General features: G+C 46.3%; 1 protein-coding gene across 4 annotated transcripts in view; it reads right to left on the bottom strand.

Annotated features, from left to right (window-relative positions):
- The window catches only part of Fank1 (fibronectin type III and ankyrin repeat domains 1), a 115,564-nt gene that overhangs the window by 4,019 nt on the left and 84,793 nt on the right, over positions 1 to 26,752 (bottom strand). For 3 of the 4 annotated variants that reach the window (XM_051145475.1, XM_051145474.1, XM_051145477.1), the window contains exons 2-7: positions 26,115 to 26,292; positions 18,100 to 18,224; positions 12,534 to 12,615; positions 11,460 to 11,534; positions 10,758 to 10,823; positions 828 to 993 (exon numbers count right to left, since the gene is read on the bottom strand). In XM_051145475.1, coding sequence (XP_051001432.1) covers positions 828 to 993; positions 10,758 to 10,823; positions 11,460 to 11,534; positions 12,534 to 12,615; positions 18,100 to 18,224; positions 26,115 to 26,292 — 692 coding nt within the window. The remainder of the gene's footprint in view (positions 1 to 827; positions 994 to 10,757; positions 10,824 to 11,459; positions 11,535 to 12,533; positions 12,616 to 18,099; positions 18,225 to 26,114; positions 26,293 to 26,752) is intronic. The other variant, XM_051145476.1, reaches the window with a different exon arrangement.

The following is a 26,752-nucleotide window of genomic DNA, read 5'->3' as shown; positions in this document are numbered from 1 at the left end:
AGCCAGTGAGACCCGAGGCAGAAGCCTTGGTTTCCCTCACTAACACCTCAGAGATGAACTAGACATATCTATTAACATCTTCTGCAAAGTGAGACTCCCAAAGATCTGAAGCTCCAGGTCACCACCTCAACTTCCCAGGACTTGTCACCTGCCAATCACACTACACTAACCTCTGACCTCCACATGTATGAATGTATACACATCCATGCAAACATGTACATATATAACACATCCGACATGTGGAGGGAGAAAGAGAGGGAGGGAGGAAAAGAGAAAGAGAGATCGAGGGGGAGAGAGAGAAAAAGAGAGACAGAGAGAGGGGAGGAAAAGAGAAAGAGAGATCGAGGGAGAGAGAGAGGGGGAGGGAGGAAAAGAGAGAGAGAGAGAGAGAGAGAGAGAGAGAGAGAGAGAGAGAGAGAGAGAGAGAGAGAGACACCCTGGCCCTAAAAATAAAAACCCAACTTTGAAAGCTGCTAGACCTATGCATATCTCTGCATCTCCAGCATGTAGCAGAGGCTCAGCGAGGCTTCAGTGACCAGCTAAACAGACACCAGCAATGAATTAAGGGCCAGAGCAGCAGCACAGACACCTGGGGCCAGCTCGGAGCTCGAGACACTTCCCTTGCCTCCCTGTGATGAGATGAAGCCTGGCTGTCGCCTCAGGTCTCCAAGGATCCTCCAAGGCCTTTCAAGCTCATGAGCTGGAAACTCCTGTAGGACTTTTCTCAGAGCAAGTGACCAGGCCTGGCCCCCTCCTCCAGATCCCAAAGGAAGGTTCAAGTTCTTACTAGCCCACTGTGGTTAAGAAGGAAGCAGGGAAGGCCATACCTCACAGCCATCCTTTATCATCCAGTCAATCACAGGGCAGTGGCCTCCGTCTGCAGCCCAGTGCAGGGCCGTGCAGCCTCCAAGGTCTCTAGCATCCCAAGAAGCTCCATGTTTTCGGAGGTATTTCACAACATCTAGGTGCCCTGCATAGCAGGCAAGCATGAGACTGCAACATACAGAAAAAAACAAAGTCCACTGAAGGTGCCACCACTAACCTTGGGTCCATATTTCGTCCACCCAGATTAAAGCAAAAATTCATCATTTGATTGGAGGGGAACCGTATGTTTTACCCACATAAAATGTACACATGTCCATCAACCAATGGATAAAATGTGGCAAATCCATACGATGAAATGTTGTGTCAGACATGAGAGGGAAATCAAGTCTGCAGTATAGAAAAACCTTAAAGCAATATGATCAATAAAAGACGCCAGGCATCCAAAGTCATAGCATGTGATCCATTTACATGAAACACCTAGGCGAGGCTAACGAGGAAGACCAGAACAGTGAGCTGGCAGCTGCCTAGGGCTAAGAAGCGCTAATATATCTGCTACACTTCCAGAGTCATGGAACTGGATCATGATGTGGTGGTGAGTGAGCAACTGGGTGCACATATTTTAAAACAGCGCATTCTACAGTGTGTAGATAACGCCCTAATTAAAAAAGAAAGCACTGGACCTGCAGGTTAAGCCTGATCCCTGTGTTCAGTCCCAGAGGCCGCATTGTGAAAGGCGAGAACAGACTCCTGAAAGCTGTTCCCTGACCTCCACATGAGTGCCATAGCACGTGAGCACTGATACATTTCTTTACATGTACAAACACATCCAAAACAAAACGTAAAAGTGTTTTGAAAATGAATACTGGCTATGACTGAGTATGAATTGTTGAATTTTAAAATATCCATAAAACTCAGATTATATTCAAAATAGAGTAGTGAAGGACCACAGCTTACAGTTCCATCTAGCATTCTTAAACCAAGTCCTCACGATAAAACAGGAAGTTTGCTCACTTACTGCCACTCTCCTTCAGAGAGCAAAGTCTGGTCCTTTCCAGCTGCTGAGGAGCTCCTCCTTGTAGACTGCCAACTGATACGGAATCATAAAATTCTTTTGTGCACCCACTAATTGGACAACTGGAATGGGCAGGGACCACTCCGGGTTGCTGGGTAGTTTAAGATGTTAGTGGGGACTGATGTAGTCCCATCGTATGAATTTATTACCTTATAGATTATTTTGTATATGTCATGAGGAAAATGTAACTTTACAAAGCTATCCCCACCACCATCAGAATCAAGCCTGGGATCACCATCTGCAGGCATCCCACAGTGTGGGCCTCCCCAGCTATGCCAGAGAAACAGCACAAGCTCTCAAAGTTCCTGCTGAAAATGGTACCCCGTGATAGGCAAACCTCTGTGGCCTTACCATGGAAATACCTATACTGGAAGTACAGGGTTAGGTGAGCACACTAGATGATGCCCTGCTACTGGGAATGACAGAGGCAAACCCAGAACACAGGCTGCTCGAAGGTGGTCAGCCTCAAATGTCGCTGCTATGAGGAGGGTGGAGGACAATGGGGGAGAGAATGAAGGGAGAAGAGAGGAGGGTAGACTGGAGAATGAGAGAATGGGGGGGGGGTGAGGAGGAGCATCAAAAATGGAGGTGGGGAAAATTGAGAAAGAACATTTTCTTCAATAAAGAAAATGAAATCACAGAGGCAAACTGTCAGGCACGGTGTAGGAGCATAGACAGGAGCGTGGTTTTGTCCTAGTCCCCACCACAGTGATGACATCTGAAGGAGACATCTGGGAGACACCAGTGTCCCCAGTGACACCAGAGAACTGATGAGATATACCCCGACTGTGATGTGACAGCAGCTGGACAGTGATGACCTTGCCTCCAGGGGTACACACTGAGGTGACTGTGGAGCACAGGGGCAGAAGCTGGTGTCCACGCATATGAACAAATGCGAGCACCTGTCAGCCTGGGTGCAGCATGCACAGGCATTTCTCTAGCATTCTTCCATATTTCCTAAATATCTGAAAATGATCTAAATAAATAGTTGGAAAATAAAACAAAAGATCGTCTCAATAGAAAAAAGTAGTTCCCTAAGTAGCCACAAAGGGCACTGGGAAAACTCAAATCTTCTAGCATCCTAAGTAATATGCCCTGGCCGTGAAGTCTCCATTGCACTCCTGTACGTTTCCTGGGCCTAGAATGCCATCGTTGTGTGCGCAGCCACGGCCTCTCTAGTTTTGTATTAGCACATACTACTCACTGCCTTCCCCTTCCCCTCCCCCTCTTGCTAGCCCCCTCTGCTCTAGTCTCCTACTTTTCACATTCTGTGTGTGTGTGTGTGTGTGTGTGTGTGTGTATCATTTGTGCATATATAGATCTCAGATTGTGTGTGTGAGTGTGTGTGTGTATAAATCATTGGTATATATGTAAATCCCAGAATGTGTGTGTATGTGTGTGTGTGTGTTTGTGTTCTTAAATAAAATGAGGGGATGGATGCTCAAGTCTTCACTGACACAGCACACAACACACATTCCACCACTGAGCTGGACCCTCAGAACTTAGTCCATGTATATTTCCAAAGTGTGTGCATCAAGTCACACTTCTAGCAACACCATCTGAAAATGTCTATTTTACTCCACTTTTACCATTATTAATTACCAAGTATATAGTTGACATTTTGTGTAGCAAGACTAACTGCAGTTCGTGTGAATTACTTAACACTGTACACTGTCCTTTTGTGTGACTTGCTTACTGCATAGAGTGAGTTGTTCCTGGCCATGGATGTGCTTTTTTGGGTGAGGTCTGTTCCCTGCATATTCTTCAGTGTTTCCTTACACAGCCCTTAACTCTGCAATTTCTCCTGGGTTAGTTCCTTCCCTCTTTTGTGCTGTGCACATTACAAGGTCAGACAACTGCATCTCTGCTTCCTAATGGCATTTTATGACCTCTTACATTTCATTCTCCATTCACTTGATATGTGTTTTGGTGCTTGCTGGAAAGCCAAGATCTTAGTGGTTTTTTTTTTTTTTTCAAATAGCCTATTTCTAGTACCTTCTCCATTGGTCTGTGATATCTCTACCATCATTTATTAAGTTCTGTCTATCCTGTTTATCTCTTTCCAATCGTTTATATAGTGCCCACCTCTATAATTAGTTTAACTCTTAAAGCATTTTAATAACTGTCCCCACAGTCTTTGACAAAGTTTTAGTGTCTATTACTATCTATTTGTTCTCTCAGATAAATTGCAATCATTTTGACGGGTCCCCAAGAATAATTCCATTTGAGACTATATTCAATCTATATGCTAATTTGAGAAAAAGGGAAATGGTGCTATAGTCTTGCCATTCTAAAGTGCAACATATATCTCCATTTTTAAAAGTCTTTGGATCTCTCAGTATAGTTCTGTAGATGTATATTTTCATCAGGCATCTTGTCTTCTGGGATTTATTCTATTCTACTGTGTTTAGATATTAACCAGTTAGTACATTTGTTTTTCTTAGCCGTCTCAATACGTAGCCCTGGATGGCCTGCAACCCACATAGACCCTCCTGCCTCTGCCTCCTGAGTGCTTAGATTAAAGGTGTGCACCACTGCACCTGGCATTCAGATTAAATTATGTTTAAATCATCTTGTAACTGCCATATCAGGAAACCTCCTTGTTAAGTTTCAGGTCTTTCCAAGTTCTCTCTCTTGAATTCTGCAGACCAGCAGGGATCACACTTGCAGCTCCCAAAATAATGTCCAATCATGAAATAAAGTATAAGGTGCATTCACGGAGAGCCAGGCCCTGTTTCATGCATGCCCATATATTAACCCATTCACTGCCCACAATAACCCCATGGCTAACAGAGGGAAGCCCACTGAGGTAGCTGGCCAGGGGGACTGGGGTTTGACACCATGTTCTCTGCTCTCTGTGCTCACTGCACCCCCAGCCCCAGCTCTCTGCAAACTCAGGATTTACCAGTGCTAAGAAGTAACATTGGAGAACTGTCTGAAATGTCTTTTTAAGTAAATAAGTAAACCATTTTGTATGGAGTTGGGCAGGACTGCACACACCTATCATCCCAGCTCCTCAGAGGTAAGGCAAACTGTGAGTTCCAGACCAGCAACGCAGTGAGACCAACTCAAGCTCCATCTCAAACAACAACAACAACAACAACAACAACAACAACAATAATAATAATAAAAGTTTTGGCACATTCTGCTACTTCTTTGCTTGGCACTGCCCAAAGGCCGGGCATCTGCGTGTGCTTTATGCACAGGTGTCCTGCTCTAGCACCCTCTGTACCTTACTTCCTTTAGAAGGGGTCTCTCCAATGTCAGCAGAACAAAGCGACAGCCTACAGACTGGGAAAAGATCTTCACCAACCCTACATCTGACAAAGGTCTAATATCCAAATTATATAAAGAACTCAAGATATTAAATGCCACCAAGCCAAATAACCCAATTGAGAAATGGGGCTCAGAACTAAACAGAATTCTCAAAGAGGAATATCGAATGGCCGAGAAACACTTAAAGAAATGCTCAATTTCCTTAATCATCAGGGATATACAAATCAAAACGACAGTGAGATTCCATCTTACACCCATCAGAATGGCTAAGATCAAAAATTCAAGTGACACCACATGCTGGTGAGGATGTGGAAAGAGAGGAACACTCCTTCATTGCTGGTGGGAATGCAAACTAGTACAGCCACTTTGGAAATCTATCTGGCACTATCTCAGAAAAATGGGAATAGGGCTTCCTCAAGACCCAGCTATTCCACTCCTTGGAATATACCCAGAAAATGTTCTACCACACAACAGGGACATATGCTCAACCATGTTCATAGCTGCCTTATTCACAATAGCCAGAACATGGAAACAGCCTAAGTGTCCCTCAGTAGAAGAATAGATAAAGAAACTGTGGTACATTTACACTATGGAATACTACTCAGCTATTAAAAACAAGAATTCCCAAAATCTGTGGACAAATGGGTTGAACTAGAAATTATCATAATGAGTGAGTTCACCCAGAAGCAGAAAGACTCAAATGGTATATACTCACTTATATCTGGACACTAGCCCAAGGGGTATGTCCCATGAAAGTCTGCACTTACCAGGAAAGTGGGACAGAGGAGAGGACATCCTATTGGGACTCTAGGTGAGAGAAACATGGGATAATGGGAAAATAGAAGGATCCAGAGGGTCCTAGAAACCTGCAAGAAGAACATTATGATGGGCAAATCTGGGCCCAGGGGTCCTGCTCAAACTATGGCACCAGACAAGGACAATATGTGCAGTAAACTTCAAACCCCTACCCAGATCTAGCCAATGGACAGGACATTCTCCACAACAGAGTAGGGACTGAGGTCTGACTTTCACACGAACTCTGGTGCCCCATATTTGACCACATCCCCTGGAGGGGGAGACCTGGTGGCACTCAGAGGAAGGATAGCAGGCTACCAAGAAGAGACTTGATACCCTATGAGCATATACAGGGGGAGGAGGTCCCCCTCAGTCACAGTCATAGGGAAGGGGAGTAAGGGGAAAATGGGAGGGAGGGAGGAATGGGAGGACACAAGGGATGGGATAACAATTGAGATGTAATATGAATAAATTAATAAACTATATTTTAAAAAAGAAGAAGGGGTCTCTCACTGAACCTGAAGCTAGTATCGCAGTCAATAATCCCCAGCCATCTTCCTGCTACCACATGCCCCCACCACAGTGCCAGGATTAGAAGGTACACACACCCATGCTGACATTTTACATGGGTGCTAGGAGTTAAGTGCTTTACTCACTGGGTCATCTGTCTAGCTATAAAGTACCTTCCTACATGATGCATTGTCTTAGCTAGGATTTCTATTGCTGTGATAAAACACAATTGCCAAAAGGCAAGTAGGATAGGGAAGGGTTTATTTGGCTTACACCTATCCATTGAAGGAAGCCAGGACAGTAACTCAAATGGGGCAGGAACCTGGAGGCAGGAGCTGGAGGCAGGAGCTGATACAGAGGCCATGGAAGGTGCTGCTTACTACTTACTATTCATGGCTTGTTCTGCCTACTCTCTTATAGAACCCAGGACCACTAGCTCAGTGATAGCACAATGGACTGGAATTTCCCATATCAATCACTAATTTAAAAACTGTACTACAGGCTTATCTGCAGCCCAATCTTACAAAGGCATTTTCTTTTTTCTTTTCTTTTTTTGTTTTTGTTTTGTTTTGTTTTGTTTTTCAAGACAGGGTTTCTCTGTGTAGCCTTGGCTGTCCTGGAATCACTTTGTAGACCAGGCTGGCCTCAAAATCACAGAGGTCTACCTGCCTCTGCATGTGCCACCATGGCATAGCTTTGGAACTGTGGGTTCCTTTCTCCATGAGGCTGGGCTGGGAATCTGGTCACAGAGTTTTCTTCAGCCTTCTGGAAGCTAACTGAGGAAGGCTCTGTCCTGAGAACTGGTCATGAAGAAGGCCTTCTGGACAGGGAGGGAGCTGTTAGGCCAGATTCCCCAGCTTGAGGGAGCGCAGGGCAGCAATGCTCAGCTCAGCCTGGATTGAGACTATGGGAATCCATGTCCTTTCCAGCGGGAGAAGGGAGCCTCTGACTTGTGAAAAGCCAGATAACAGACCACACTTGATTAAAATAAAACAGTCAAGAGTCAAAGAGCTAGATTTTAATTCACTAAGCTTAATGATAAAAGACAGACAAGGTGTACTGTTCAGGAAGTTGTTTCCTGTGCCTATGTGTCCCAGGGGAAATAGTAGGACCCACAAGGTCCTGGAAACCTACAAGAAGAACTTTATGACAGGCAGATCTGGATCCTGGGGTCCTCCTCAAACTAAGGCACCAGCCAAGGAGAATATAGGCAGTAAGCTTCGAACCCCTACCAAGACCTAGCCGACGAACAGGATATTCTCCACCGTTGAGTGGAGAGTGAGATCTGACTCTCACACGAACTCTGGTGCCCCTTTTCTGACCATGTCCCCTGGATGGGGAGACCTGGTGGCACTCAGAGGAAGGATAGCAAGTTACCAAGAAGGGACTCGATATTCTAAGAGCATATATAGGGGGAGGAGGTCTCCCTCAGTCACAGACATAGGGGAGGGGAGAAGGAGAGAAATGAGAGGGAGGGAAGAATGGGAGGAAACAGGGGAAGGGCTAACAATCGAGATGTAATATGAATAAATTAATAAAATTAAAGAATGAAAAAAGACAGACAAGGAACAAGGACAGAAAGCTATGGAGGGAGAAACGGGGAATGTGCTCACCAAACCCCCCAACCCCTGGGTTGTTAAACCAAGGGTGCCTGCATGGCAGGAGACACTCCCAGGACACTTCCCTGGGGCTTGTCTCCAGGGCACTTTTGATTTTTTTTTTTTCTTCGAAGAGCCAGCTTTTCACTCCTTTTGGCTTAGAGTTTGCTTTGGAAATGTCCCTGCAAGGAACTAGCCTTTTAACACATTTGGGCCTGGTGGGTTGTTTTGCCAGCATCAGGTAGCTCACCTATGTCCAAGCACTGAGGCTTACCAGGAGGGAGCATCTCCTCTGCCTGCAGACAAGAGCCCACAGTTTGTTTTGTTTTGTTTTTCAAGACAAGGTTTCTCTGTGTAGCCTTGGCTGTCCTGGAATCACTTTGTAGACCAGGCCGGCCTCAAACTCACAGAGATCCACCTGCCTCTGCATGTGCCACCACCGCCCGGCTTTGGAGGCATTTTCTTAATTGAGGTCCCCTCCTCTCAGATGACTTTAACTTGTGTCAAGTTGACATAAAGCTATCCAGCGCTTGTACATTCATTGTACATAGTGTTGGGTTTCATAAGGACAACTTCTCTCAAGTAGATCTTGAATCTGGATCACATACTCCAATGCAAACCCTCCACCCTCCTCACTGTCTCCTTCAAGCTAGTCTCCTCTTTGCCCTACCTTGTCCCACTTCTGCCTCCATGTCATTTATACATAAATGACTAACTGTGTCTGTGTAAGCCCTGGAGTCCACAAATAGGAAAAACATGCAACATTTGTCAGAACCTGGCTTATTTCACTTAATCTGAGGGTGCCCAGCTGCATCCATTCCCCACAAGGTGTCACTCCATTGTGCTTTATGGCTAAGTACAACTCCATGGTGAGTGCACACATATCTCCACGTGTGCTTTTGCTGACAGACACCAATGCTGATTCTGACTAACAAAGCGCTAACAAACATGCAAAGAATCTGCTGCTAATTTTCCCCAGGAGTGGGGATTGAACCCAGGAATTTGTACATCTAGGTAAACACTGAGCTGCACCCCATACATTAGCAACAATGTTGATTTTCTCTGCAGCTTTCCAGGCTGTCATTGCTGTAGAAAGCCCATGCTTAGTGCTGAGACATGCCAATCTGAAGCTCACAGTCAGACAGCCAAGCAAGAGCCTCCACGGAGTGAATGCTTGAACACATTTTCTCAGTTTTTACATGGATATTGTTCATTTCAGGTTTTCCACTACTTGGGAGACGATTCTGGTGGCTTTGAGTTACTTTAAAATGCATCCATTACGATATAATTATCAAATCTATTATGGAACACAAAGCACCGTTTTCTTTTCATTTTCAAATACCTTCCATAGTCATTATTATTTCCCCTCCCAATGTCCATTTTTATTTCTCTTTCTTTGATGTTCTAGACAATGGTTTATCATGAAGATTTTTCTTAAGAACTGACCCTTACATGTTTGCAACATGAAAATTCCCATTAATCAGTTTCTGGCTTTCTTTTGCTTCTTGCCTGTTTTTGCTTTCCTTACATTTTTCCTTTGTAAGCTGAAATCATTCTTTTCAAAATCTTGATCCAATTGATGGCTTAGTTCCAGACTGGTTACAAGTTATTCAGAAAACAAGTTTAAATTGGTGTCTAAATGTTACCTGTCACCACACTGCAATGGAGTGGAGGGCTTTCTGGCTTTACAAAGCCACATGTGGGGTAGGAGAGCTGACTTGGTGGATAAAGTGCTTGCTGTGCAGGCACAAAGGAAGGCCTGAGTTTGGATGCCTGCCACTCATGTTGAAAGCCAGGTATGACTACATGCACCTAGAACCCATGGCTGGTGGTGGGGGTAAAGACAGCAGGCTCCTAGGAAGTTACAGACCAGCCAGCCAGGCCAGATGAATCAGCAAGCTAGCAGCCAATGAGAGACCTTGACTCAAAAAGGAAGATAGATGTCTCCTGATTATGACACCTTAAGTTAGCTGAGGCTTCCACATGCCTTTACATCCACATCGATACATAGGAGCACTCACAAAATATGGCGTATGATCAGAGTCTATGCATGCTGGGTCCAAGCCTTTGGTCTGTGTACACCATGTGCCTTGTGAGCATCCTAAGGAAAGTTACTGTGTATGTCTCCCTGTTTGACCCACACACTAAACATGGTGCCTGGCATGTAGTCATCACCAAGTAACTGCTGGTGCTGCTGAGATAGTCCCATCTAGTGGCTACAACAGCTGGCACTGGGGTCTTTCAAAATGTCCCTACAACAGCTGGCACTGGGGTCTTTCAAAATGTCCCTACAACAGCTGGCACTGGGGTATTTCAAGATGTGGAAACCACAGCAATATGCTGCAGTGGTGCCTCTGATACTCTGGCTGCTGCTTACAAACTCCCAGCTTCATGGGCAGCAGAAGACGGCTGGAATGTGATGGGGCCCATGGCCTAGAGCTGGCAGTGCTGTTTTAATAGCTATGGTTTACTGAGCTAGAGAAGGCTGGATAGCTTGTACCAATGAACAAAATCATAAGCAAGACAGCCTCTGTCACCCCATCTTCCCAGTGGGGCTCACTCACTTCTTAAAACTTTCACAGTAAAGTAGAGCAACTGTATAAGGCAAAAACCCCTCTGGGTACAGTCTGGCACCACAGCGCCAACCACGCTGTCCCTCAGTGGCACCTCCCATGTCCTACCTGTCCTTGCCACTTCCATTCTTCAGATTTACATCTGTGCCATTGGATACTAGGATCTTCACAAGCCTGAAGGGAACAAAGTTCAAAGTAGTGAGATAAATGGCTTTGGTGATGCGGAGCCCATGGAAACCCAATGAAATTGCCTGGCACTCAAGGCATCTTTACCACCCTTTCCTCTCTGCCCATTCTGAAGACAGACCCTGTTAAACTGGAAGACACTGTTCCCCACCAAAAACAGGGGCCCAGTCTTCCATGAGTCACTCATCATACCAACCCTGCCCACACAGCACAAATAGCTCATGTCATTTTTGTGGCCATCTTTAATATAGACTAAAACAGGAACACTTAGTGAAAACACATTTCTACTGCCTGTAAAAATGGCATTGTTGCAATTAAAATACAAATATGATTGTAAAGTAAGATGCTAGTACTTACAGCCAGCCCTGTGGTAACCTCAAGGGCATGTCTGTTCCCAAAGTGCCCAAAGTCCAACCGTGACTGTTTCCAAGACGTATTCAACATATGGTGTCACAGTAAATGCAAACTCACCTGCAAGCTGCCTAACCCAGCAGAAGCACCTGAGTGGGAGCCATTGCGTGGGATCATGCGAGAATGAGAAAAGAAGCTGCCATTCTGTGCTGGCTACAGCTGTAGGGGGAAGGGTCAGCCCTGCTCCTCACTCAGGGCTAGGAAGAGCCGTACCTGGTGTAGCCTTTCTGAGCAGCAACCATGAGGGCAGTAAAGCCAAACTTGTTGGGCACATCAACCTTTACATGGCTTCAGGGAAACAGAGGAGAGACTGTCACTCGCGGCACAGAGGCATGAAGTTAACCGCGCTTTGCAGGGCCCACGGCGGGGGTGGGGGTGGGGGAGGTGAAATGGTTCATTTTACCAAAGTGTCAGCTTCTCTTGGGCCACTCAGTTTTTCTTGTCTTACAATATCCCAGTCGTTTTTAAAGGTTCAAGTTTTCATTAAAAGCAAACAAAGAAACAAACAAAAACATTGTCCTTTCACTTGAGATGGAAACTCCCTTCAACTCAAAACCACTGTGCCTTTTCATCAAACAGTTTGCAACCAACAAAGCCTTTGGCATGAGGCACAAGCTGGTAACAGCACCAATGCTCAACTTCACCAGAGGAGCAGGTATGGCGGGAACCTGGACTTTACCCTTTACTCTCCTCTTTTCTTCTGCCTATGTACCGATGTTGCCCAGGAAAGAACATGCATTTTGTATTGTCAGCCAAGGAGCTTGGCCTTCTGTGGAATCTTCTCATCAACTTACCAGACCCCAGTTCAGAAACCACTGCCTTCTGAGGCGCACGGAAGCGTGCTGTGCAAGAACCTTAGCTACATCTCTATTGGGGAGATAGCTACAAGAGTCACACCTGCAGCGGCCATGTCCCCCTTTTTCTCCAGTGTCCCACCAACCTTCTAGTCTCCAAGGCAGCTGGCTTGCTGAGTCCCAGGGACACCTGGTATTAGTGCAGCCATTTCAGACTGACCTGCACTAAATGCTGGGCTAGATGACCAAAGCATAAGAATTGCATGAAGTTGTCATTAAACAATCACAAACCGTATCGTTTCCAGGGGTCTCTCTGACTCTTTATTAACTACATGTCAAGACCCCATACTAGTCACCTGAGGGAACTGTGGGAGATGCTTTGGAAGTTGCTGGAGAATTTCTTTAGGAAAACAAAACAAAGCTGTGCCATGCATGTCTGTGCACCTCACGGGCCCTGGGAGAAAGAACAGAAGCGCTGGCTGCGCTCTCTCACCCTCCTTCCAATATCCGAAGCAGGAGATCTTCATCGTTGACATTGACAGCACGATGAAAGTGCTCGCTACTTATGGGCTCCCCTAAAGAAAGCAGATGGAGAGCAGTCATCCGAAGCACAGGGTGGGAGGTCCCATCTCACTCTCCCTCCCGAGGCCTTGATGGACGGTCAAGAAGGCATAGGGCTGTCCCTGACAGGGGACTTACATTTCCTACCAGCTTCTTTTGCCAGAAAAGACCTGGCTTTCACACACCAAGAGAGACGTGAGACTGACCCAAAGAACTAGGACATATTGCTTCCTGAGTGTCATCATCGGACTCATCCTTCCCGATGTCTCCTGTGACCGAGGAGGCCCTGGAAATTATGGCAACATAACTGCTTTCTTTTACCAGAGTGGCTAAATTATTTCAACAACCAGGAGAGTTGCTTTAGCTCCCTGAGTCTGGGGAGCGGATGAGCTGCAGACCCACATGGAGGTGGGAGCATGTGAGAAGACGTGTGAAGGGAGATGCCGGTCTTCCAGGTGGGGAATGGTGGGGACCATGAGCCTAAGAATACAAAAAGACCAGTGCAAAGTTGAGAGTGCCAGTGGCTGGCAGTGACAGGGACACGGGTGGAACTTCTGAGGGAGTGAGGGGGAGGCAAATCAACAGGCTCAACTTCAATGGCTGGCCCTGGGAAAAAAACTCTCTTCCAAGCAGTAGAAAGGCCAAGCCATGCCTTTCAAATCAGCATGACTGAGCAAAAAATACATAAGCAATGCAGTGGCAAATGCCCAGCGTACCTGCTGCTGACTAGCATGGCATTCCCTAGTGTCCCCACATTCTACCATGTCCAGCACCCCTTCCACACTTGAAATGCCCATCTGACTTCAGTCTGCAGCTCCTGACCTACGTAATATTATTAGATGGTCAGTCAACAGAACCCATGGAGTTTGCAAGGCACAGGGGTCAATGAGAAAGGGAACAAACGGGCCTTGAGGTATGTGACCAATTTGTGGTATGTTTCTATTCTTAAAATGTTTGTTTTTTAGTTTTTGTTGTTGTTGTTTGAGTTTGTTTGTTTGTTGTTTTGTTTCGTTTTGTTTTGTTTTTGAGACAGGGTTTCTCTGTATAGGCTTGACTGTCCTGGACTCGCTTTGTAGACAAGGCTGGCCACAAACTCACAGAGATCTGCATGCCTCTGCCTCCCTGAGTGCTGGAATTACAGGCATGTACCACTGTGCCCAGCCTTACTATGTTTTAAGTACGAAATCGAAAATAAATACCAGCAACATACAAAAGAAAACAATGTATTAAAAATACCATTGCAGTGGCATAAAAATTCAAGTATTAGAAACCCACCCAACAATGATGCACCTAATGTTCATGGAAAAATCCGGACCATATTACAAAAAAAAAATAAAATAAAATAAAAAGGAATACCTTGAATTGAAAAATAAAATAAAATAAATGTAATTCTCCCTGCCCTCCTCAACAAGTGTCAAGTAAAAGTAGATGCCTAAAAGCTTCAGTGAGTGGGGACTTGTGACATTCAGAGTAAGATCTGGAAGCACCTGCAGCAAACCCCCTCCCCATCTCCGTACTGGCTACCTACACTCTACCTCACTGCCCTGCCCTCCACCTCACTGCCCTGCCCTCCACCTCACTGCCCTGCCCTACACCTCACTGCCCTGCTCTCCACCTCACTGCCCTGCCCTCCACCCCACTGCCCTGCCCTACACCCCACTGCCCTGCCCTACACCCCACTGCCCTGCCCTCCACCCCACTGCCCTGCCCTACACACTGCCCTGCCCTACACCCCACTGCCCTGCCCTACACCCCACTGCCCTGCCCTACACCTCACTGCTCTCTCCACCTCACTGTACAGTGAGGCCTCCTGATGAAGGTTCCTCACAGCACATCCTAACCAGAAAATACTGTTGTACAAAAATATTGGGGGAAAAAAAAACACGCTCATTTCATGCTTATGAGCTTGATGGCTATGTGCAACAAAGATGTCTAGGTGTTATGACGCAGCTAAAATAAATGTACCATCTATCCCTGCCCTGCTAGAGATCCTTGGCATGTCACAGGGGACTCTGGGAACAAAGGGACCTCATCGTAGAGATAGAGGAAAGCAGCGTCCTTGCTCATATTTACTGAGTCCCAGAAAAAAAAAAAAAAAAAAAAAAACAAAAAAAAAAATTTACTAGAGTCCTTCTCAGTATTAGCTCAGTACTTCTCAGATTCCAAGATGCTATCCCAGGAAGACAAAGAGCAGAGAGTACCGCCAGAACCATGTGGACCAGTGCAGGAAAACCTGTTAAGGTGGGCTGGCAGCATGCCTCAGAGGGCAAAGGCGCTTGCTACACAAGCCTGCAAATCTGAATGTAATCCCAAGTCCTAAGTGAAGGTGGACAAAAAAGTTGTCTTCTAACCTCCATATGCATGCTATCACATACACACACACACACACACACACACACACACACACACACACACACGAAAACCATTTTAAAAATAAAACCTGTGAACTAGAAGTTCACAAATACAGGACAGAATGAAAGGTCCTCGTCATGGAAAAGAGAAGAAATTCCAGGGTAAGCAACACATTCCATGCCTCCAAGCAAGAGCTCCTCAGGGCTCTGCAGGCCTGTCCAGGAGAATGGCCTCAGTATGTGCAACTGAATATAAAACAGGCTGGCCTTGGCCTTGGTGGGACTGACCGTGTTGGCACTGCAGGCATCCTGTGGAGGATGCTCTGGGGTGCCCATCTGGGCTGGATGCAGTGTATTCTCAGTGGGCACCTCTAAGAGGGGGTGGGTAGGATGGACTTTGAGAAGCCATCTCACTCTAGATGGGGGTCACTAGCTGCAGATGTGTCCACGAGTATAACACGGTGATAGCACCTTTCTTGGTGGATTTTAGGTCTTTATTAAAAGCAGTGAATAAATCATGAACTCATTGGAGAAGATATTTGCCAATTAACAAGTAGCAGCTGTTTTTCTTTCTTTTTAAGGGTCTGACTGATTAAAATTGCATGCTTCATTTAAACAGGAGCCTGGTGTACTTTACCTGCGAAGAAAAAAAAAAAAGGGCCGAGCATCCTTTACTCAAACAAAATGCAGGCTTTTGTGATTCATTAAAACACTCTCCAACTGAATGCAAATTATCAGCCCACAGAAGCATTTTTGCTTGCTCTGTATAAGACGAACATTTTAAATTCTCTTCTTAGCATCTCTGCCTCCTTAAGAGCATCTACACTGAACATTAGGATAGAATAAGGGAACAGCAGTCAATCAGCAGAGGCCTGTCCTCAACAAAGACACAACCAGTCTGTCCACTAAGCATAGCCCCATAAGACTCGCACAGGAACTGTCGAGTGCACACACACACACACACACACACACACACACACACACACACACACACACACACACACACACACACAGTTACTGCCAGCATGCCCCTCTCCCATAAGAAGTCTCATCTACAGAAACCATAGAACAATAATGACAAATTCTCTGGCCAGATATCTACAGCGGCCTCTCCAGAGTCAGCTGGGCAAGAAACAGCACACATAGCCACAGGCATGCTCCTTGTCAGCTGGTCTGCAGGGTCTGGCTGGTCTCTACCCTCTTAAAGGGATCTATGTGAATACTGGCTAAAAAGTGAGAAGCCCCTCACCAGCTTGAATGTGTAATTTGGAGGATAGTTCACTTGCAGTCCACCATAGCTGGTTGCAGCACCAACTGTGTACACCTCTGCAGCTAGGATCAGGCAGACACATCCAATTACTGAGAAATGGACCTGTCCCCCAAGACATGAGAGTGAGCCAAAAACAAAGCAAACAAACAAACAAACAAAATCAGTGTGCTGCTTTTCCTGCTTTGCCATGGCATCTTAATTAATCATCCACCCACACAGGCCCATGTATGAGGGATGGCGGACCCACCACCCCTCCATCCAGGAGCCTACAGTGTAGGTGGGAGTAAAAGGGCAGTCAAATGTGTAAAACAGGATGGAAGAAGTGCTGAGCCTGCCTCAAAATGGGAGGAACTCAAGTGTGCGCAGGGGAAGGAGAACCCAGCACAATCAACCCAGAGCCCACTCTGTCCATGGAGTGTGAGCAGTCAGAACAGAGGACTGGGTAATACAGTGAGAGCAGAGACGGGAGTGGTGAGTGTGAGAGGTCAGAACTGCAGGAGGAAGTGCAGAGGCTGCTGCTGGAGAGCACCCTGCCCAGTGTCCCAGGAGAGATTCTTCAAAGGCAGGCTCTATACTTATATTTCCCCTGCCTACTGCACCCTGCCTTGCCCTGCTATATTCCAAGTGCTTGTGTTTAAAAAAAAAAAAAAAAAAAAAAAAACCCTTTCTCCCTCTGTCCCTCTCTCCCTACCCTCCCCTCCCTCCCTTCTCTGTGACTCCAGAATAGAATATCTTCCCTGCAAAAGCAAAGCTTTCAGCATCACCAGATTAAGGGGCAGATCCTCTTGCCTGACCTGCATAACTGACTGCTGTACGTCTCCTATGAAATTACCCTGTTTCATGGCTGGCTAAGCATCACTTAGGACCACAGATGAATTTCCTTTTACCCTCTGAGCTTTAACTAACTCTGCTCTCAGTCTGTTCATCCACAGCCATGCCTCCCTTGCCATCCTTTCAACCAAAGGTATGGCATGGTAGCTCAGAATCTGAATCATCTTCAGTCATATGGAGGACACAATGGCAGGCCACAGAACACAAGGTAGTCAGGGGCAGTGTGGCTAGCTTCCCTGGCCATCTTTGCAGAGCACCCTGTGACTAGAAAGGCATTGATCATGGTTTCTTTTTTCAGTCTCAGTATCAGGGAACCAGCAGTCTGTGACCAGACAGGACACACACATACATGAAGCCATGTACAATAGCCACATATGTGGAGGAGACAATGCCCAATCCATTCCTACTGGACCACTTCCTAAGAGAAGAAATGTTCACCCTGGACCAAATGCCCATGGGCAGGACAATCTTGGCACCAAGCCAGCTCTCCCAATTTGGGAAAACATAGCTGGTCTTCCTTATGGTATGCTGTAAAGAAGTCCAGGCAGTAAACAACATGGTCACAGAGCTTAAAAATGAAATCCTTTCTGTTTCCAGTGAGGCCTAGTAGAAAGCAGTCAATTTTGAGGTAGGGTGTCTCTGTGTAACAGAGCCCTGGCTGTCCCAGACTCTCTTTGTAGACCAGGCTGGCCTTGAACTCACAGAGATGTGCCTGCCTCTGCTTCCCAAGTGTTGGGATTGAAGGCGTGCGCCACCACGCCCAGCCCAAAAGCATCCTTTTTTAAAAGATTTATTTATTTATTATTAGTATTAATATTTATACAGTGCTCTGCCTGCATGTACACTTGCAGGCCAGAAGAGGGCATCAGATGACATTATCAATGGTTGTGAGCCACCATGTTGTTGCTGGGAATCGAACTCACGACCTCTCAAGGAGCAGATGGTGCTCTTAACGATTGAGCCACCTCACTAGCCCCAAATAAATTGCTTGTGGTTTTCAAGCACGAATGCTCTAAAAAGTGGGCATGTAGCCTGAGTGTACTCACTGGTTGTAGCCACCGAGACAACTGGGCTGTACTCGCATTCTCCTGAGGGGCTGGTGACCTTCAGTCGAAATCTGTACAGTGTCCTTGGTTCTAGACCTTCGACCACATGTTTTGTTGCATAACCCCTGGACAAAGGGAGACAAACATGAATCCTCTGACCTTCTTGGCCATGTCCTGGTTTTATGTCATTTCCTGAGACTGATACTTTACAACATTTAAAGCCTTGTGTGTCTGGTGTCCTGTTTGAGGGCGGCATGTTTTCTATATATTTACACCCTTTCACTGACAATGCAGGTGAGATTTTGCTTTAGGGGAGGGCTGTACAAAGAAAAACTTTTCACATGTAAAGTTAGTTTTCAGTTTGACGTAGTAGAGTTTTTGCCTTGCTCACATGCCAGGTCACCAAAGCAGCCTTTTCCAACAGCAGGTAAGAACAAGTGGAAGAAACCTTTGAATGCTTCTGCTAAATGAATCAGTACAGATTTGATCCTGCTTTATTGAATTCCTCGAGAAAAATGAACATGTCACCGATGATGCCCTCTGTACCTTTGTAGCATGTACTCCTCTTTGTCCCACAGGGCCTATTGGGGAATTGTGTAACAATTTCCTCCCTTATTGAAACATTCCATTCAGAAAGGCTCATGAGTCTCTAGAAGGAAACAACTCACAAGTCTTAACAAATTCCTGAGACTAATGAGATTCAGAAGGCCTGGAGAGGGATTCTCCCAGCAGCCTAGACAGCAGAAAGAAGGAACGCTCTCCTGCCACCTGGCTGCCTAAGGAGAGACTCTCTGACCTGTAGATCTGCCTCAGAGTTTTTCAGAGCTTCAGGATTGTGGCTTTCATCAGTCAGATCCTTTGATACAAGCTGCCTTTGAGTCCTCCATGCCGTCGTAACTAACCCCTTCCCCATCCTCCCAGGATCAAAAACAAAAACAAAACAAAACAAAACTCCCATGGGTTCACCAAGTGGGACTTTGGTAAAATTGTTCCCACAGTTTGTCATTGGTTTGCCTTTGTTTATATGCCCCCACAAAAATGTTTCACATAACACAGTGCTTGGCACACAGCTAACATGCACATGTGTTCTTCACAGAAATAATCATGCTAGCCCATAGAATTCATATTCAAATGACAGTGTTTCACATTTGAAAGATTATTGCACATTTGAAAGACTATTGCATGCATGTGAGTTCAAAATAGAGTCTTCAAGTGGGTAGAGAGGGCTGACGAATTGATAGCTACTACCCATCTACTGCAAGTGAAATACTGTAGGGAACAGGCCTTAAGAAGTAAAACCAACAACGGTTTGCTGCTCAGAAGCAAATCAATCTAGATAGGGAGCCAGGCAACACCGTACAAACCAACTCTAACATCTTGCATCATGGATAAGTTCACCTAGGAACACTGGTGGGCAGCAGGAGTTAAAATTTTTCTATAGTAGAAATCTGACTAGAGGCTTGCAGTGCCGATCCCATGGCTCCAGGGGTAAGATGTCTGAGTTCAGCCATCTGGAGCTTAGAAACTGAGAACCAAGACAGTGGCTAGCCTGCTGCCCTGCCCTTGCCCCTGCAGGGAATCCTGGAGACACACAGTGCAGGAAGATGCTGGGAGGGAGGCTGAGGGGATCCCTCAAGCCTTCAAAGGGACAGTCTTACACGGAGCTCATGGCATAGCTCAAGTCTCGGTTCCATTTTACCACCTTTATTGGGCTTTGAGTAGATCCCAAGTACCCCTCTTTCCATTCCGTCTCTAAGGTTTTTCTTTTCTTGTGCTTCAAAGACGTAACCTTTGGCGAGGGTGCATGCTATTTCTGATTCTTTTTCTCTCCACTTTACTCTAGTTCTTGTTTTCTTCCCTTCAGTATACTCCCCCATAGGTCCATGCATGTAAGCTTACCATTGTTTTCTGTCATTTCTCTCTCCTCCTCAGCAGAGCTTCTGCAGAGGCCAAAACCATACATTATGATTTACTAACTAACTAGTTAAGGGTGTTTGTGCTCAACCTCAATATTTACATACAAGTTCTGTCCCATGCAATGCAAACATATCCCATGCCCATTTCTTGCAAGGTGTTGGGCCAGACACACCCAGATGAGCTCAAGACTGAGATGAATCATCCACATCCTGTAGACCCTTATCTCCTCAAGTCACCATCATGGCTGACAGAAGCACCTGGAAGACATGGCTTCAGAGGATAGATGGACGGTCTCACTTTCTCATCCCCAGAGACCTCTAGAAAAATCAGCCTCTTCTCTAAGGTGTGACATTAAAGAGGTGACTACAGAACAGAGCCAGCCGTGGCCCTGGGTGGAGCAGGAGCCTCCTCCACCCATCCATCCCCTCCCTGCCAAGAGCCTGAAGCCTCCTGATTTCCTCCTGAGCTTTTCCCCTGCATGAGGAACGAGGGGTGGAAGAAGAGAGGAGGGGTTGCATGGTGTCCTGCAAGGAAGGACTCTCTGACTTCCATGACAGGCAAGATATGTCAGAATGAAATGAAAGGTCCAAAGGACGCCAGCCCCAAGACAAAGCACCCATGTGGCTCAAGCAGAGTGAGCCTAGGATGTGTCAGACCCAGGACATGCCAGGAAAGATGCTCAGCGAGATCCACATACATCAACCAACTCCAAGTTTACCAAGACCTTTTCTCCTCAGTGTTCATCCAAAATTGAGATTCCAGGAGAAATTAGTAACTTGTACCACAAAGTTACTTCAGGCACCAAACTCTGACAGAGCCAAGACAATAATCTGTGCATTAGACCTCTCTGGTATCCAGCCCTGTTCTCTGCTCTTTGCTGGCAAATTCAACCCTGTTATGGTGTCTTTTACTGGTGAATCCTCAAAAGAAGATGCCCATTCAGCAAGACCAGCCCATCCGGCAGTGCAGAAACACAGGCCAGGGTCTCACCCTGTGCCCTGGAATGGGAGGGAAGGTGGCAGAAGGAGAGCTGGGCAATGCTGCGGCTGGGTGCTGAGAAGCCTAAGAAGTCTGCGCCAATGCCGTTGGGAGCTAGCCACCATGGGAAGTTCTAATGCCTGCTATAGAGAGGCCACATAGTAACCCAGAGCTACAGGACAGTGGCAGGCAGTGATGGAGAGGAAAAAGTCTAGGCTGCATCCTCCATGCTGGGTTCCAGCCAGCAGAAGCACTGTGGTACCTGCCAAAGTCCATGGAACAGAAGCCATTGCCATCACAGGCTGGCAGGAAGACAGACAGACAGACAGCCACACACACACAAACACACACATACATAAACACACACACACACAAACACACACATAAACACACACACATACACACACACGGTTATACAGCAACATAAGATAATAAAGAAATGGTTCTGATGGCATAAAGAAAACATTAAAAAAAAAAAAAAAAGAACAGGCACGTGTGAGAATATTTAGTCACCACACTGTGAAATCTCTAAACCAAGCAGAACAAATGTCCTAAAATACTACGTGGGGAAATTATAATCTAGAAAATAAAAACGGATCAATGTAGGTGGACTACATTGCTAAGTGAGCATCCTCCATATGGTTTGGTTAGGGTTGGTCCCCTAAGGCATGGGTGAGGAGAAGGGTGTGGGGGTGTTGGGCACACACCCACACACATGCAATGCAAGTCTACACATACACAGTCTCCCTTGCTTGTCTGCATTCACTCACACCCCATAGGTGGTAGAGGTCTAGCACACTGGCACTTTTTAAGGTATTCTGGTTTTGAGATGAAGCCTTGCACTTCTGTTTAGGTTGGTCCCATTCTCCTCAGCCCAAGTAACCCCTCTGTGTCATCCTGCCAAGGACCTGAAACCACAGACCATGTGCCTGGCTGTACTAGGAAATGGTTTAAATCCACCATTAACAGCATCTTGTATTCAACTAGTCCACACACTGTTCTGCTATCTCCCACCTCAATTATTTCACAAGCTTCCTAATTAGCCCTCTCTGCTGCCCACTGCCTTGCCCTCCTAGAGCCTCATCTCAGGCAGTCACAGTGCTGCACAGATCCTGCCTCTTCTGGATTAACAACCTCCTTTGCTTCCCCTAACACATCTTTGTAGCAAAAGCCAGTGTTCTCTGGATAAGCCAGAGCCACAGTTACCTTTTCCTACCTTGTTAACCTCACCTACTCCCTACATCTCTCCTCTCCTCTTCCCTCCTCCCCCCTCCCCTTTCCTCTTCTCCCCCTTTTTCTCCCCTCCCCTCCTCACTCCTTTCAGCTCCTCTCCTCCACATTCTTCCATGTGCTTTTCCATTTGACACTGCTTTGGCCTAGAAAGTCCCTTCAGTATCCCATACTTGTTTCAGGTCTTGTGTTAAATCCTTTCCTCAATGAAGAGTCCCTTATTCCTGTCCCAGGCCCCCAACTTGCCCTGTTCTTTCCTATTGAGGACTCACTACACATTTTTACTTACATGTCTCATTTATGGCTGGGGACTTTCTATCTGACTCTAGTGCCACATCTCTGGCATTTAGAAGAGTGCTCAGTAAGTCATGGGCACTCAGTAATACATGACAATGGAATAGATAAAAAACAGGAGAGGGTACCAATTATCGCAGTAAGGTGAAACAACAGTAAGGCAGCAAGGGAGCTTTTCAGTTGATTTAGATGTTACATTGGCAGGATGGGGGAAAAGAGTGATGAGGACACTTGTCCATAGGGAGAACAAGAAACACACGCAGAGAGGAAGCCAAGGCATATTCAAAAGACAGGAAGCCACTACATCAAAGAAAGTCTGTACTCAGAAACAAGAGGTAATAAGGCAGATGTGGGCAAGCTTCATACACACACACGCCCAATGTATATCACATGGAGAGAGACCACACAAATAACACACACACTATGCACGTATGTACACACACATACACACAGTTTTAAAAGAAAACAACCTTCACAGTGGAACATATATCATGATTGAACACCACCCTAGGGAAACATAACCTTCATCCTCCAGGCAGAGAAGACCAACTTGAGGTGCTATGATAAATGAGAGAGTAAAAAGAAAATCAACCTTCAGGGTAGAAAGAAGAGACAGGCAGCAAGGGGACTCATCTCACTGACAAATGTCTGGGCAGAGCAGGGTCTGAGACACAAGGAAGTCAGATAGAAAATGGAGTAGAGTGCCCTGGCTTCATGAAGGGGAGCAGGGGGAGAACCCACAAACTAGGTAGCTGTAGTTCTAATAACTATAAGGGAAACCCAAGCCAAAGACCACTCCAGTGATACACACTACGACATGGTCAAGTTGAAAACAAGTTACACGTGCATCATCACTATCCAGGCTTTCCCCGTCTCTCCACATCAGCACTTAGGCACAATGCCCATGGAGGAAAGGGCAGACACACCACAGCCAAACTGTCAAGGCTGGAAGAAGCGCCCAAGGCCACCAGCCCAGTGCCCAGTAGATAACCATTCTAGTAAGGAAGGCTCTTGCTTTCATGATAAAGGTAGATGGAGGCCAGAGGGAAGAGGCAAATGGGATTGAGACTGCTGCAGTCCAAGCCTGCCACCTAGTGTCCATGCGCATGTGCACTACTTTCCAAAAAACAAAACCTTTCACCAAAAGGCTCTTGGAGCCAGGATCTGCAAGAGATGCCACCAGCTCAGGATGGCAGAACATCATCCAAAACTGTTTTCTGGCCTGGCTGTAGCCAGGTTTCCAGGGTCAAGGTGAATGGCACAGACACCACATCAGGCTGGAGCCAGGTAATGTGGCTGCTGTCTCTCTGGCTGAAGACTGAGCCCAAGAAAGAGAGGGGGCCGGAGGAGGAGAAGCCAAAAGGTGGCAGAAGAACATAGCCCGGACAGTCCCCAATGCCCTGGCCAAGCACAAGGAAGGCAGGCTAATAGATGGCTCTGTCTTTCTCATCCTCCATAAAAATATAATTTAGGGCTGAGGAATATGGCTCAGAGGATAAAAAAAAGAGCATTTGTCGTAAGAGTATCAGGACCTGAGTTCAGATCCCCAGAACCTACATTAAAAAGTTGGCTGTGACATCAGCACTGTGGTGAGGAGAGACAGAAAGATCACTAGGGTTTGCTGGCCAGCCAGCCTAGCAAGTGGCCATTGGGGAGGGCAAGCCAGGTTCGCTGAAAAAATTTGCTTCAGTGGAATAGGGCAGTGAATGAAAGAATAGGACCCTAAATGTGTTCCTCTAGCCTCTGTGTGTACATAGACCTGCCCACATATGCATATGCATGCATACATACATACATCTTATATTATGTGTGCATGCTTTTTAGAAGTAAATCACCTTCATAATAGAACATATGGTGTGATTAAAGAGTATCTTGGGGATTTAATGGCTGTTTGTTTGTTTGTCAACTTGACATAAGTTATTTGGGAAGAGGGAACCTCAGTTAAGAAAACATCTACACCAGATATGGCTATGGGCCAGTCTTTGGGGGGTGTTTTCTCGATTAATGATTGATATGGGAGAGCCCAGCTCACTGTAGGTGGTGCTGGCCCTGGACAGGTGGTTCCAGAAATATAAGAAAGCAAGCTAAGTAAGCCATGGGGAGCAAGCCTGTGAGCAGAACTCCTCCAAGATCTCTGCATCAGTTCCTGCCTCCAGGTTCCTGCTGTGGCATCCATTCACGTTGGACTGTGCTGTGGAACTGTAAGCGGATATAAACCCTTCCCTCCCCAAGTTGCTTTTGGTCATAGTATTTATCACAATAGAAACCTAACTGAGACAGGGATTCAGGCTCCAAAATCATTTTCATATAGTAACTATATTTCAGATAATACTGTCTGAATACAAAGAAATGTTTCTCAAATATCAGAATAGTACCACTTAGATGACAACTAAAGACTGGGGTGGAGGGAAGAGTGACACTAGAGAGGAGAGAAGATGACAGTGGGGTGACATGAGATCAGAAAAGTTACCAAGTGCATCATCATTGTCCAGGCTGTGCCCCATCTCCCCACATCAGCACTTGGGCACAATGCCCCTGAAGGAAAGGGCAGACAAGTAGGTGACTGAATATTTTCAATCCTGACTGCATCACTGCCAGCCTGCTACCTGTGATGTACCGCAGGACTATGTCCCAGGGCACCAGAGAAAGGTAGGGGGAGGTCCACAGGTTCTTCTGTGTTAAGCCTTGTACCTACAGTAAAAGCTAAGTAAGACCCACACTTACATCTCTTTCAAAGTCACAGAAAGAAGTGACTTTATTCTGCAAAGTGGCTAAGTGGCCAAGAGAAGTTAAGGCACAGCTGGCACAAAGGCAAGGCAAGCCAACTCTAGGATCTCTTGCTGCTGCAGTTGTTTGTGTGACAGCCACAGCTCTGCAGCCAGCCATCAGTGGTCTAGGAGCTGGGACAGAGTCCTGTACAAGGCAGAGGCCTTACCCATCTCCTTTTGTATGTAATATTTGGAGGGAGGCCAAAAAGAACAAGCCACCATGCAGGAGAGCTCAGGCATGGCGCTGGACTGTGCGGTGCCTGAGCACGGATCTGAAGTAAGGCTGCTGGTGGGCAGGGCAGGTGGGCTGACGAGGTCTGTGGCCTCTAGAGCAAGAAGGGGATGGGAATGGAGGAGGGAACTTCAGCTAGGGTTCAGCTGGGAAGGACCTAGCCAAATACATCAGAAGGAAATGCAAGGAAAAAGGGAACAAGACCTTGATGTGGGGACAAGCCTGGCCTTCAGGCTGAGATTGAGGCCATTTTGGGTGGAGAGGGTTGAGAAGGGGACAACAGTGTCACAAGAGGTTATTAGAGCAGTTGGCTGGTGTGGGCTAGAGGTGCTTCTCCTTGCAATCATTAGCAAAGCAGCCTGATGGAAACCACAGCTCATTTCATCCAACTTCTTTCTGTCGCTACATTTTAGCCATAGGTAATACACACGAGCATACTTCAGGGAGCTCTTCCCAAGTCACCACTGATGCTCATTTACAAGAGATCACGGGCTCACTCCTTAACTTCAGAGGAGCCGGGGGAGTTTTAGAGACCTGGAACCTGTTCTACGGTGAGGAAAGCGAGAGGCAGTGTGGACAGCTGCATCAGCACCTACGTGTAAATGACCCCGTAATTGTGCATCTTGGGATCTTCCTCTTCGATGGAGAACCTAAGCCATTGCTCCTGTGGTCCTTGCCGCTTCTCTTTCTTTTCCAGATCCCAGTACAGTTCGATGCTGTGATGAGTCACTTTGCCCACAACAGGAGGGTGTGGCTTTACGGATGGCACGATTTCTGAAAAGAGAAATATGGGATTTTTCAGGGCCCTGTTTCCAGAAGAGAGAGAGAGAGAAGGTAGGCCATAGCTGCCTGGTGACCCAACTGTTGCCAATACATTGAACACTCGGATAAAGGTGAACACCTGAAAAGCCAAAGGACTACAAAACTCAGGGGTCACGCGAGCACCCGACACTCCTGAAGGCAACTACCCTGGTCCCCTGACACTACATATAATTCACCATGACCCTTCCAGGAAACGGTTACTGTGGCGCATCAATTAGCCAACTCTTTAAGAATGAAACTACACGTGCTACTATCATCCCTCAGTGAACTGGCTCACAGATAGAGCCAAAAGATAAACACGAGCCAAGAGATACCTGGTCTGAATATTTATAGTAGATGACAAAGGCTTGACGTCCATTCTGTATAATTAGCGCTATTTAAAACACAAATAGCCTAGTTGTAACTCAGGTAA

Source organism: Acomys russatus, chromosome 5 (genome assembly GCF_903995435.1).
Source record: "Acomys russatus chromosome 5, mAcoRus1.1, whole genome shotgun sequence".
Lineage (NCBI taxonomy): Eukaryota > Metazoa > Chordata > Mammalia > Rodentia > Muridae > Acomys > Acomys russatus.
Note: the sequence above shows the minus strand (reverse complement) of the source record. Positions and strands in the feature narration are given on the sequence as shown.